The sequence below is a fragment of the Thalassophryne amazonica genome, chromosome 4 (assembly GCF_902500255.1).
Source record: "Thalassophryne amazonica chromosome 4, fThaAma1.1, whole genome shotgun sequence".
In the NCBI taxonomy this organism is placed as follows: domain Eukaryota; kingdom Metazoa; phylum Chordata; class Actinopteri; order Batrachoidiformes; family Batrachoididae; genus Thalassophryne; species Thalassophryne amazonica.
Genome location: NC_047106.1, coordinates 67,875,464 through 67,889,598, shown reverse-complemented (window position 1 = coordinate 67,889,598; position 14,135 = coordinate 67,875,464). Strand labels below are relative to the sequence as shown.

At 40.7% G+C, this 14,135-nt stretch overlaps 1 protein-coding gene across 2 annotated transcripts; it reads left to right on the top strand.

Annotated features, from left to right (window-relative positions):
• The first annotated feature begins 1,383 nt into the window (after positions 1 to 1,383).
• On the top strand, positions 1,384 to 11,251 carry LOC117508315 (C5a anaphylatoxin chemotactic receptor 1). Of its 2 annotated transcripts, XM_034168048.1 has the most exons (3): positions 1,384 to 1,415; positions 9,641 to 9,661; positions 9,763 to 11,251. In XM_034168048.1, exons 1-3 carry the CDS (start codon positions 1,407 to 1,409, stop codon positions 10,795 to 10,797), a joined length of 1,065 nt encoding a protein of 354 aa, XP_034023939.1. In that variant the 5' UTR covers positions 1,384 to 1,406; the 3' UTR covers positions 10,798 to 11,251. The 2 variants fall into 2 exon arrangements, with proteins under 2 accessions (XP_034023939.1, XP_034023940.1); XM_034168049.1 differs by lacking the exon at positions 9,641 to 9,661 and having other exon boundaries at positions 1,407 to 1,415; positions 9,766 to 11,251.
• Positions 11,252 to 14,135: the final 2,884 nt, after the last annotated feature.

Genomic DNA, 14,135 nt, shown 5'->3' with positions numbered 1-14,135 from the left:
AAGCTGTGGAGTGTGTGTTGCTGACGTTTGGAAATAAAGTCCAAGTTCAAGTGAGAAGCTGCGTTGTGCATGCAAGTCTGTCGGCCTCCAAATCCGTATGTTGGCAGTACGGATTTGATTAATTCAATAGTAATTGAATGAAAATGTGCTGCTTTGAATCCGTACTGAGGCAGTACTCACAGCGTGCATCATCTGTACTGCTGGTGAATCTGCAGCCTGACCGCAGCGAAAGTTCTGCATGCACTAAAACCGCAGTACTTACGAAGTACGGATCTCCAAATTTAGCCCACGTTTTTGCAAGTAGACTGCACGCACGTGCAAGTACGGCGGGTTGTGACCACGACTTTAGCTGAATGAGGCAGAGCGGCACGTTCTGAGGCTGAGAGCAGCAGCGAGTTCCAAACTGACGTAGTGCTGGTAGTTGGCGTGGAAGCCAGGAGCAGTGCAGTGTGGTCGCCGTGCAGGAAGGTGTCTGGAAACACCAAAAGGTCAACGAGCTCTGTTACGAAAATAGAGGAGGCCAGGTTATCTTGAGATGAGCTGTCAGAAGCACAGAAATCAGAGCACATGGAAGCAGCAGGAATGACGCCGTAATGATCCTGGAGAGTCAATGTAGAATCTGGCCCAAGAATCTGGCCCGGTCAAGGTCACGGAAGACTCTGGCAAAGACTGAGCTCAGAGCAGGGATTTAAGTAGCCCGATCATGATCAGGGGCACATGAGCATCAGGTTCGAGGAGATGATGAATCTCAGGTGTTCCTCAGCTCTGCAGCGTGCCATCTGGAGGGGAAACAGATGAACAACACACAAAAGGACAGACAGAGCAAAGGACCAAGGCAGATCACAACATGAGTTAGTGACTAATTCATACAAAACATCAACTTTTGTAATTAACGTGGCTGCATTTTCTCCTGCTGCCAGTGACAGCAAACTCACATGCACAGATCACACTTTTGAAAGAGATATGTTTTATTTATTCAGGACAGCCCAATTATATGCACAGTACACAATATCTCAAATGATCACTATGAACATCTTTCCAACATGTACTTACACGTACGTACACAAATATACAATCAATCATTACCAAACATGTCATGATAAAATGAACTAATACAATTTTAAAATGAACTAAAATAAAATAAAAATGAAACCAAAAGGGAGGATAAAATCAAATAACATTTATGAAAAAATAAACAACAAGGTTCAAACATGGGGACAAAAAACAATACAGCACCCTTGTGTGTGTGTGTGTGTGTGTGTGTGTGTGTGTGTGTGTGTGTGTGTGTGTGTGTGTGTGTGTGTGTGTGTGTGTGTGTGTGTGTGTGTGGGTGTGTCTGTGAGTGTATAAAAGAAGAACAGCTCTGTTGCTTTCTTCCTGTAGTGTGCTGACAACATCGACCAGACATGGATTATGTAAGTTGTAATATCAGCAAAATTATATTTTAAGTTTTAGTTGGTGCTGTTTTTAAACATGTTTAAAAGATAAGAGTCGATTTAATTGGTCACAGTTTATACAAATTGTGAGGTGCTTTAAGGTGCTTTAATTTCACTGATAAAATAAGCTTAATTTTATTACACAGCAAAAACTGAAGTGTTGAAAATGTAAAATATTTCAGCTGATTTTAACTCAAAGTGCCATTTAATCAGCTGTCTCAGAGAAAATCATGTGGGGGTGGCTGGATGACCGACTCCAATTTTGATTAAATTTTCACCATATACCCTTCAAGTAGATTGATTGAGACTGGCAAAGTTAGTTTTTCCATCATGCAAAATTTTACTTGAATTTTGATCAGTTCAAAATGTGATGTCAAAATGGCCTCAGACTGTGCTACTTTAAAATATAGTAAAAATGGCCAACTTTAACATATCTGTTCTCAATTCTCGACGGGTAGATAGAAAAAGTGAGTGTGATTCATCATATGGGGTGCCAGTGACCTTCAAAAACCACTGTTCATTCCATGACATATTTCCTTATATTTTGGCATATTTTCTTATAAGTGTAATTGACACTTTTTGAATCGTATAGGTGAACATTTTCAGGGCCAAATCTGGGTAAGTGGGAAATTTGAAATTTCTCATAAATCAGTCAATTTTCTGCTTATTTCAGCAAATAAGATGTCCCTTCCAATGTTTTCCAGTATGCAGAATCAATTTATAGTTATTTTGGTGATTAGAGGTCAAGGTCATTGATAAAGGTCAAGGTCATTCTCAAATTTTGTAATTTTTCACATACATTTTGTGCTTAACAGGACATTTTAGCACCTGTAATGATAAAATTTAGTTTGTGACTACATCAATTGATCCATATTGTTAGAAACTGTTAGCATATTGTTAGTGTAACCGTAGGACATATCTTTGTGGCCGGGATGGCAGTGGGATTCGAACACCGGACTGCTCGAACTGAAGACCAAAACTCTACTAGGTCCACCAAAGGGGAATTCCCCGCTAGCCAAGCTAGCAGGAACAGCTTTTCAATCCGGACTTCACCTTGCTAAATATTTCCCCACCATTTTTGACTTTGTCCCAAAGTCACAAATGCATTTAAGCATGTTCTGTGACTACCCACATCTTGCTGACAACGCCAGTTTGTGACCAGGAGGATCTATCTTTGTGGCCAGGGTGGAGGTGCGATTCAAACACTAGACTGCTCGAACTGAAGACCAAAACTCTACCAGGTCAGCCAAAGGGGAATTCCCCGCTAGCCAAGCTAGCAGGAACATCTTTTCAATCCGGACTTCACCTTGCTACTGTAATGGAGGCCAGCAGGTGTCGCTGTGCATATGTAGTCAGTAAACCTCACTCCCAATAGCTCACAAGGCCAGAGCCCCGGGTTTTAGCCTTCTGGTTAAAATATTATATGTAACTAGTATTGTGCAAGGATAATTTTTCTCTTAAAACTGATAAAGCTAGTATACATTTTGTGTCAACTTACCAAGGTAATGACATATACGAGGTCTATTAGAAAAGTATCCGACCTTATTATTTTTTTCAAAAACCATATGGATTTGAATCACGTGATTACATCAGTCATGCTTGAACCCTCGTGGGCATGCGAGAGTTTTTTCACGCCTGTCGGTTACGTCATTCGCCTGTGGGCAGTCTTTGAGTGAGGAGTGGCCCACCCTCTCGTCATTTTTTTCATTGTTTAGGAATGGCTCAGAGACTGCTGCTTTGTTTGATCAAAATTTTTTCAAAACTGTAAGGCACAACTGAGTGGACACCATTCGATATATTCAGCTGGTTTTCAGTAAAAATTTTAACGGCTGATGAGAGATTTTGGTAATGCACTTGGTTTCAGTTCGGAAGGTTCTGGGTTCAAATCCCACCCCTGCCACATTTCTCCATGTAATGTGGAGTTGCGTCAGGAAGGGCATCCGGTGTAAAACCTGCGCCAAATCAACATGCAGATCCACCTTGGATTTGCTGTGGCGACCCCGAGTGCAAACAAGGGAGCAGCCGAAGGGACTTACTAGTGTTGCTTTAAGGACGGCCCACGGCGCCTGACGGCGATCTGCGCTTCGAGGCGGCAGCGTCTCGCCGTTTCAAGTTGAAAACTTCCACATTTCAGGCTCTGTTGACCTAGGAAGTCGTCAGAGAACAGAGAACTTTCAGAAGAAGTCGGCATGAGGAGTTTATTCGGACATTCCATTGTTAACGGACATTTTGTAATGAAAGAATGTGCGGGCAGAGTCGCATGTCGGGCCGGACCCGACCGCGGGGGGTCGCGACAGGAAAAACACCTCCGTTGGAAACCTTAACGGGCAAGTTGGAACATGCCCAAGCTGTTAAACAATTTCTCAGTTACTCACTTGTTGAAAGCCATCAAAAGCCGCCTGAATTTTACAAATGGTTTTCAACACGGAGGTGTTTTTCCTGTCGCGGCGCACACAGATTCGCAGAGTCGTCACGGAAACGACTCTGCGAATTTGCGCGCACGTCTTTCATTAAAAAATGTCCTTAAACAGTGGAATGTCCGCATAAAGTTCTCATGCCGGCCTCTTCTGAATCTTCTCTGTTCTCTCACGACGTCCTGGGTGAATTAAGCCTTAAATTAGGATGTTTTCAGGTCGAAACAGGCCGACGACGGCGCCTGGAAGCGCTGCACGATGTACCGCTCCGTGGGAAGTCCTTACATCAACAGAAACACCCCATAATCTCTCATCAGCCGTTAAACTTTTCACCGAAAACCAGTTTAATTTCTCGAATAGTGTCCACTCAGATATTCCACACAGGTCCAGAAAACATTTTGATAAAGCAACGCGCGCCGTCTCGAGCAGCGTGTGAAACAAAAGAATTCAGCCGAGAGGACGGGACCACATCTCACTCAAGGCCTGCCCACAGGGAAATGACGTCACCGACACGCGTGAAAAAACTCACGCATGCGCACGAGGGTTCAAGCATGATTGGTGTAATCGCACGTCATTCAAATCCATATAGTTAAAAAAAAAAGGGTCGGTTTATTATCTAATAGACCTCGTATCTATGAAAACAAAGATCGCAAATTAATTAGAAATTGTATTTGTACTGATATATCTCTCTTTCTGTTTTTGATAGGTAGCTATTGGTGCTCTGTACAAAGAAATGGTTGTCTAAGCAATACACAGATATGGTCATATGAACAAGACAAGAACAACGTGACCTCTCAGTCCAAAGTTTTCTCAACCTCTTGAACTTAGTCAACTCATGAATAATGAATTATTTTAATGAATTAACAAGTTTTTCATCAACTTCTTCTGTGTTTAGAATGCTCGATTTGATAACCTCACGGAATGTGAAGATACTTAAAACTGCATGTTAGCAATTAACTTTATGCTAACAATATGTTCCATCAATTGATGTAGTCACAAACTAAATTTTATCATTTCCGGTGTTAAAAAGTCCTGTTAAGCACAAAAGATATACAAAAAAATTGCAAAATCTGAGCATGACCTTGACCTCTAATCACCAACATAACCGCATAAATCGATTCTGCGTACTGGAAAACATAGGAAAGCACATCTTATTTGCTGAAATAAGCAGAAAATTGACTGATTTATGAGAAAATTAAAATTTCCTGCTCACCCAGATTTTGCCCTGAAAGTGCTCACCTATTAGTGCTGCACATAACTGAAAACAAATCCTGCAAATGGTGATACAAGCATCAAATTCAGCACAAATACACTTTAGACATTACTCTCTTGAAATAACTGATTAGCTACCTGAATTTTCAATAGGCAGCCAGGTAGGGGTCAGTTGAAGAATTACACAGGGTTCAAACTTTTAAAATGCTCCAATCATGTTGAAAACTATACCAAATTATTTGTCTGATCATAACAATTCCAAAAAAGGTATAGTTTGGACAGCAAAAATGGTGACACAGGTCAGTTTCAGTTTGTACAGGGGTCAAAAGTTAAAGTTGCTATTCAGATTATTGGTTGAGCTAATAAGATGAATAAATGGAATAGTTTTGACAGTGCTGAATGCTTGGTTTCCAAAGTAAAGGTCAAACAAGGCCAATGTCCATTGGATTCTATGACGTATGGCATATATAACATGATAACTAAGCATGACAGATGGTGCAAATGTATTTAATTTTCAACATGATTGGAGCATTTTAAAAGTTTGACCGCTGTGTAATTCTTCAATTGACCCCTACCTGGCTGCCTATTGAAAATTAGGTGGCTAATTAGTTATTTCAAAAGAGAAATGTCTGAGGAGTATTTGTGCCGAATTTGATGCTTGTATCACCATCTGCAGGACTCTAAATATTCTCTTATCTGCTGCACTATATAAGATTCAAAAAGTGTCAATTACAGAAATATAAGGAAATATGACACAGAACAAACAGTGTTTTTTGAAGGTCACTGACACCCCGTATGAAGAATCACATTCACTTTTTCTATCTACCCATCGAGAATTGAGAACCAATATGTCAAAGTTGGCCATTTTTACTATATTTTAAAGTAACACAATCTAAGGCCATTTTGACATCACATTTTGAACTGATCAAAATTCAAGTAAAATGTTGCCTGACGGAAAACTAACTTTGCTATTCCTAATCAATCTACTTGAAGGGTATATGGTGAAAATTTAATCAAAATCGGAGTCGGTCATCCAGCCACCCCGCATGATATTCTCTCAGATAGCTCATTAAAGACAGTAATTAGGGAATTTGACATTCTTTCAGAAAGGTCACTTTGCTAATTTACACTGCAATATGCCACGCTACAGACACTAAAAACATTTAGAACTAGAAGCACTCGGAGAGCGCAAACCTCCGCCAAGGCCATAGGGTCACTGATGTCACATGGAATACCCTTTGGCAGAGAGACTTATTCCACATCGTTTCACGCATCTACCGTCATGTTTCAGATTCAGTGGTTAAACTCTTAGATCTTCAGCAAATGTATTTATAAAGAGAAACTGCATGAACTACTCAAGTTTTTTTTTTATTATCTAAAACAAGTTTATTCAGTGAGGAGGAACAAATGCTAAATTATTATTGTGTCGTAACTTAATTTTTGTTCAGCCTTTGTGACCCGTCTTCATGAAGTTAGATGCAAAAATGTTGAAATTGGTCCTATCCTGCAATGATAAAGAATCCTTAAAAAAATTACTGGATCCAGATCGTGTTCCGGATCATTACCAAAATTTAATGACTTCTAAGTTAGGCCAAGATACACCCCTGGTGAAAATTTCATTGAAATCCATTGAGGATTTTTTGAGTAATCCTGCGAACAACCAACAAACAAACAGAAGTGACCGAAAACATAACCTCCTTGGCAGGGGTAAAAATATGTATCCTAAATTCTGGTATATGGGGAATAGCAATACAGGCATTGAGAACTGAGAACATTCATTTTTAAAATTGGCTTCTTTTTTTTTTTCACTGTATATTTAAATGTAGACAGCAAACATGGCCAAAAGTGGATCATTTTAAAAATTGTCTAAAGTTGTTCAGAATGTTTTAGGGAGTGAAACAATGTTATGGGTCCAAATTTTTATAATCGTTCTTCACTTCTGGAAAGTTTCATGGAAATCGGTGATGGTCATCCAGCCAACTTCTCTTTTTCTGCATGATTTTCTCTGAGACAGCTCATTAAATATTCTATTTTTAAATGGGTTGGAGTTGTTCTCAGAGTTGATCAGGTCAGTGTAGATTTACCTTCTCTACAAGAGTAATTTAACTCAGTAGTGGCATTATTTTAATGAGTTGATTTGAGAAAAAAAGAGTGAGTTCTTACAACACATCCTGGCCACTTTCAGTGGTGCTTTACTGGGAACACTGTTGTTTAGTACAAGGTTGTAGATTCAAATCCAAACAGAATCCTTTGACTCTGGATTTTCTATAAAACAATCTGAACAATTTTGAAGTACGCAGTATAGAGTTAAAAATACTTTCATATGATATAATGCAGAGCTGCCCAATTTGTGGGCCATGTTTGGCCTTCCCAATCAGTGGTAGAGTTTAGCTAAAATTTCCATAACAATTGTGCATTTTCTGATAAAAGCATATAATTTGGTGCTCATATAGCCAAAGGTATACCAAATAAAACTGGATATTGAGGCATCGTGAAATTTCAGTATGTCACCCATGGCAGCCATTTTTTGAAATGCTAACTGAAAAGTGCTCCAATCATATTGAAAAATATACCACATTATTTGTCTGATCAAAAAGATTCAAAAAAGGACTGTCATATGACTGAATGTTATGGAGTAAAAAGGATGTCAAAGTGTTGTGTGGGCCGCCAGAAGAGGAGGTACTGCTGGCCCACCACCAGAGGGCGCCCTGCCTGAAGTGCGGGCTTCAGGCACGAGGGGGCGCTGCCGCCTTACAGGAACAGTCGAGGTGACAGTTGTCACTCATCAACTATGACAGCTGTCACCGATCATCTGCACTTCACCCCGGATAAAAGCAGGATGACACCTCCACCACGTCGCCGAGATATCGTACTTCTTGGAGGTAACTTTCTCTGCCTGCGTATTGTACTAATTGATTTCAAGAGCTACTTTGTTGCAGCTGTCTACCCAGAGGACCGGCGTGGGCCGCGACTGTTTCGTTCTACGTCCCACCAGATAAGTGGTACTCAGACGCTGCACGAGTGTGTGTTAGAGGTGGAGGTGGAATTCCCACCGTTATTGTTACGGGGTGTACACACACCCACACTTGACTGTCTTTGCTCTTCGCCAGCAGTACCAGATCCGACACGCTGAGACGGTGGCCACCTGGGGAATTCGGGACCTGGCGGCTCCAGTATTTTTCGGGTTCGGTGGCGGTGGAAATCGTGTGGTTCCGGTTCATCTCCAGACGGACGTCTCCTATCGTCGAGCCTGCCCACACGACACCTTTATCCATTGACTTGTATTTATTCTATAATCTGCTATGTGTGGTTGTGACATTCACAACAGTAAAGTGTTCAAATTTAACTCCCTCTATTGTCCGTTCATTTGCGCCCCCTGTTGTGGGTCCGTGTCACTACACTTTCCCAACATCAAAGGTCAATTTCAGTTTGTACAGGGGTCAAAAGCTAAAGTAGCTCCAATTTGGGTAAAAAAAAAAAATGATGCAGAGTAGTAGCTGAGTTAATCAGCTTTTAAAAAGGAATAGTTTGCACCATCTGTCATGCTTAGTTATCATGTTACGGGGTAAGATATGTCACATGTCATAGAATCCAATGGATGTTGACCTTGTTTGACCTTTACTTTGGAGACCAAACATTCAACACTGTCAAAACTGTTCCACTTATTAATCCTTTTATTTCAACCAATAATTTGCATCACTTTTTACCAAAATTGGAGCAACTTTAACTTTTAACCCCTGTACAAACTGAAATTGACCTTTGTCACCATTTTTGCTGTTTTTACCCCAAAACTCCATAACATTCAGTCATAGATAGTCCAAACTATACCTTTTTGGACTCTTTATGATCAGACAAATAATATGATGTACCTTTCAATATGATTGGAACTTTTAAAAATTTTGACCCTTGTGTAATTCTTCATTGACCCCTGTAGGTCATTAAAGGTTAGCTCCAGGATGCCCCAACATCTGAAAATGACAGCCCAGTCTCACGTTTTTTTTGTCCTCCCATCACGAAATGATTCAAATTTTCGTGACAGGGTTTTTTTTAAACTCACTATTACTAACCCTACTCCTACCCCTAATGCTAATCATAACCACCTCCGATCCCCCCCACTGCACTTTTAATTACATGCAGCCATCACGGAATGAATAAGAATGAATTTGTGCTGCCATGATGAAAATTTTGAACTTTTCGTGACAATATGACAAACCAATAGATTAATGAATATTTTGTGCTGCTGAATCACGACAATCCGTGAGACTGGGTTAGAAAATGAAGTAGTTCATTTAGAATATGTGTGCCAAATTTGGTGCTTTTATGAAAAAATGAACAATTGGTTAACAATGTCACCCCACTGTTTGTAATATGTAACTCACATAATCTCAGTTTTTATTTTCAAAGAAAATGAAGTAATAGCTTAAGATTCATGAAAATGTGTCTTTAATTAAGCAGGACTAGTTATCACTAGTGCTACTGTGAGCATAATTAACACTGAGGATGTTGCTGTATGTATTGCCTTTATTTTGAGCAGTTTGCCTTAATTGTGGCTGAATGTCTTTTCTGTCTACACAACAGGTCCTTGACAATGATTTTTCTGTGAGTATATTTAACACTGAGAAGTTTGCTGTATGTGTGTATTGCCTTTATTCTGAACAGTCTACCTTAATTGTGGCTGAAAGTCATTTCTGTCTACACAGCAGGTCAGCGACGACAATTTTTCCAATTACACCTGGGATTTGAACTACACCCTGCCTCCATTACCTGACATTTTGACCCCTGAGATTCAGCCACTCCAAATCCTTTCCCTGTTGTGCTACAGCCTTGTGATCTTGCTGGGTGTCCCTGGAAATGCTTTGGTGGTGTGGGTGACAGGGTTCTGCATGTCACCCACTGTCACTTCCATCTGGTTCCTCAACCTTGCGCTGGCTGATCTTCTGTGCTGCCTTTCTCTCCCATTGCTCATGGTCCCATTAGCCCACGATGACCACTGGCACTTTGGCCCGGTGGCCTGCACGCTGGTCAAAGGCCTGTTTTTCCTTGTGATGTACTGCAGTGTGCTGCAGCTTGTTTTGATCAGTCTGGACCGATGGATTCTGGTCAGCAAACCAGTGTGGTGCCAGAACAACAGGCGACCTCGGTACGCTGCCTTGGGGTGCGCCGCTGTCTGGTGTGTGGCCCTGCTCAGCAGCATCCCTCAATTTGTCTATTCCACAGAGATCAAAGCAGGTGCAGATAAGCGCGAGTGTGTGGTGAAGTACACTACACTTACCGCCTGGGTCGTCACATCCTTCCACTTCGTGATGGGATTTTTCCTCCCTTTCCTTGTGATTGTGGCTTGCCATCTGGTGGTGCTCAGGAGAGCAGAGAGGGGATTGTCCCGTGGGCCCCGTTCCAAGCGCACCCTGAGGATCATCATGGCTGTGGTTCTCAGCTTTTTCCTCTGCTGGTTCCCACTGCACATAGCGGACTTCCTCGTGCTGACCACACCTCGAAATTCACCCAGAAGCCCAGATGTCTACCTTGCACATGTTCTCACTCTCTGCCTCGCCTACTTCAACAGCTGTCTCAACCCACTACTGTATGTGTGCCTCGGCCGAGGCTTCAAGGACAGCATGAATCGCTCCCTGCGTAACTTGCTACCCTTCCTCACCGAGGATCCTGGGGTCAGGGTCAGCGTCACTAACACTGATACCAAAAGCAGCAGCACTGGAAAGGAGTTGACTCAGATCTGATGGTGTATCGAGCTACAACGTGATGAACAGCACTCAGCAGCTGTGTGTGGTAAAGTGGACTGAGCTCTTTGTAACTGCTGGACAGTGGTGAGCACTGCTCCGCTAACAGTTAATTAGTTAAGCTAATTTTTTTCATTAGCATATTATCTTTTCAGATAACTTTAAAAAAAATCCATGTTACCAGTTACCAACCAGTTACCTATTATGAAATTTAGCTCAGCTAACTTTAAATTGGCTAGCATTTTTTTTAAAGTAAAGTTTAACAGTCAAAAAGTTGGTATACCCTAAAATCATACATTTGTTTCTGTTAGCGATGGAGGAGCAGGAGGACGAACCAGTGTAAATGCATCAGTTTGATTGTTAAAAGTATTTTCCACATTTTTTTGTATTTCTTAACATTTCATATTTCGTTAATACGTTCTATACTGTGAATAAACTGCATGTTGAATGGAAATTTCATTTCATTTTAATTTCATCACTTGATTATCATGACATGATAATCAAGTGATGAAATTTCATTTCATTTTAATTTCATCACCTGATTATCATGACATGATAATCCATTTTAGGAACCTCCACATTTACATGACACAATATTAAAGTTTTTGTTCTTTTGGTCAGATTTTTCTGGTTCAGAGCAAAGAAACAAACAAACAAACAAAAAACCCTAAACAAAACTAAAAAAAGCCAAAGCCAGATTCGTATAATAAAAGTCAATGGTTATTGGTAGACTCAGCTAATTGTTTTAGCTGTTTACTGGTTTAGTGTGATCACAGTTAATAATTCTGCCAGTGGATTATCAAAGATAACATTTAGGTTTGCTGTGCAAATCACTGCCGCTGGATTACATCAAAACTGTCAGGGTTTGCACATATTTGTTGACACATGCACTCACAGGCAGAGGTGAAAAACTCCAGCTTCAGAAAGTAACAAGAGACATTCATCACGAAATGCCCCGCGCGCAGTATTATGTTCCATGCAAAGTGCGGTAATATGTACTTGTATGGGGTGGATATTTGGTTGAAGCCTTATGTGTTTGATTTAAACTGGGATATACAATGAAAAAAATGGAGATTGGCATAATATTTATTTAGAGGATGTGACAAACAGTGACCATAAAAAGTCGGTTACGGTCACCAGCCTTCAAAACAAATGCAACCACTGGTGACCTTGAAACGGAGGTCAAGGTCACCGGCCTTTGAGCCCAATGCGAAATACTCCTCCAAGGCATGTACCCACCAAGTATGAAGTTTGTACGAGCAAAAAGTGCCGAGCTACGTTGTGGCAAAGGATTTGACAGAATGACCATTGGTGACCTTGAAAAGTAGGTCAAGGTCACTGGCCTTCGAACCCATGCGAAGTACTCCTCCAAGGCATGTACCCACCAAATATTACGTTTCTGCGAGCAATAGGTGCCGAGCTACGTTGCGGCGAAGGATTTGACAGTTGTGACCAGTGGTGACCTTCAAAAGTAGGTCAAGGTCACTGGCCTTCGAACCCATGCGTAGTACTCCTCCAAGGCATGTACCCACCAAATATTAAGTTTCTGTGAGCAATAGGTGCCGAGCTACGTTGCAGCCGGACAGAGGGAAGGACGGACGGACGGACAACCCGGATGCTATATGCCCCTCCTCACGGCGCAAGCGCCGCGCGGGGCATAAAAACCCTGCCATGTGTTGATTCTACCTGTGCAACTAAAACAGGTGATCTCAATAATTAGCTCATCCACCTGCCGGAAGAGCTGAACTAATTACAATCATCTGGTTTATTAAGAAGATGGAACAAATATCTAGTTGGACTTTTACTTTCTGAAGCTGGAGTTTTACACCTCTGCTCACAGGCCCAAGTAAGCTCAGATGCTGAACACATTTAGATATTTAAAAGTGTTGACACGATGACGGTCTTTTTTATTTTCTTTAAATGAATTCCAACTTTTTAAAGATTGGTTGTCATGTTTTCTTCCAATTTGCTGTAAGGCATTTCCTGTGATGTTTCAGCTATTATGCAACAAAACTTCTGCTTTTCTGCACTCACACAAATATAGACCAGCTTCGTTTTGGACAAATCTATTGCAGTCAAACCTTAAAAAGGAGACAGCATTAATTTGGCAACTTTGCTGTAACATACTGCAGTGATATCACAGTTATATGTAGAAAGGCCTTTCGATATATAATACAGTGCATCTGGAAAGTATTCACAGGGCTTCAATGCTTCCACATGAAAAATGAGTTTACTCCTTTCTGGAATAATTCCAGAATGAAGTAAATTAATTTTCCATCATATTCTACTCACAACACCCCATAATGACAACATGGAAAAAGTTTTTTTTTTTGAAAATTTTTGCATTTTTGCAAATAAAAAACTAACAAATCACGTGTACATAAGTGTTTACACCCTTTGCTCAATACTTTGTTGATGTACCTTTGGCTGCAATTACAGCCTCAAGTCTTCTTGAATAAGATGCCACAGGCTTGGTGCACCTGTCTTTGGGCAGTTTTGTCCATTCCTCTTTGCAGCACCTCTAAGCTCCATCAAGTTGGAAGGGGAACGTTGGTGCACAGCCATTTTAACATAATGTGGAAAAGGTGAAGTGCTGTGAATGCTTTCTGGATGCACTAACTTTATGAGTGATACCAACAAAAGCTTCCATCCACGCACCACAAGAGGGAGCTACAATGTAAATTTTTACACGTGAATTTTAAGCAGGTGCCATGTTATCACCAAAGTGTGCATTTCAGCAGAAGGCCAAAGGTTTGCTGATGTTCGTTGCTTCATCAAATAAAGGCTACTTAACATATAAACATGAAATGATATTAACATATTATTCATGACAATGTAAAGTCATAATTTGATTCGTAGTTCGGTTTAATTCACAGTTCAATTTGATTCAGTTCATTTATGGTTGAGGAGTTGATGTGACACCAAGATGATGAAGAATTATCTTGTCCAAGTGCTCAGAGTATTGAAACTAAAAACTTAATAAGTGAGTGATCTGAGACAGTTGACATAACAGAAACAGTGTCAATATCTGAGATGGTAATACCATGAATGAGGACCAAATCGAAGGTGTTTCCACTAATGTGGTTCGATCCCTGAAAGCATTTGATGATATCCCAGCATTTTCACAATGCCCATAAATGATTTGCTGAGGACATCAGAAGGGTTATTTCCATGGCTACTGAAGTCACCAACAATCAAAATGTTATCAGCACAAGTTGCCAAATCAGAGATAAACTCACAAAATTCATCTACGAATTTGGAATATGAGCCTGGAAGCCCATAAAAGTAACATGTTTGATTTTAGTTCTGATCGTGACTGCACGTGGCGGCCTAAATGG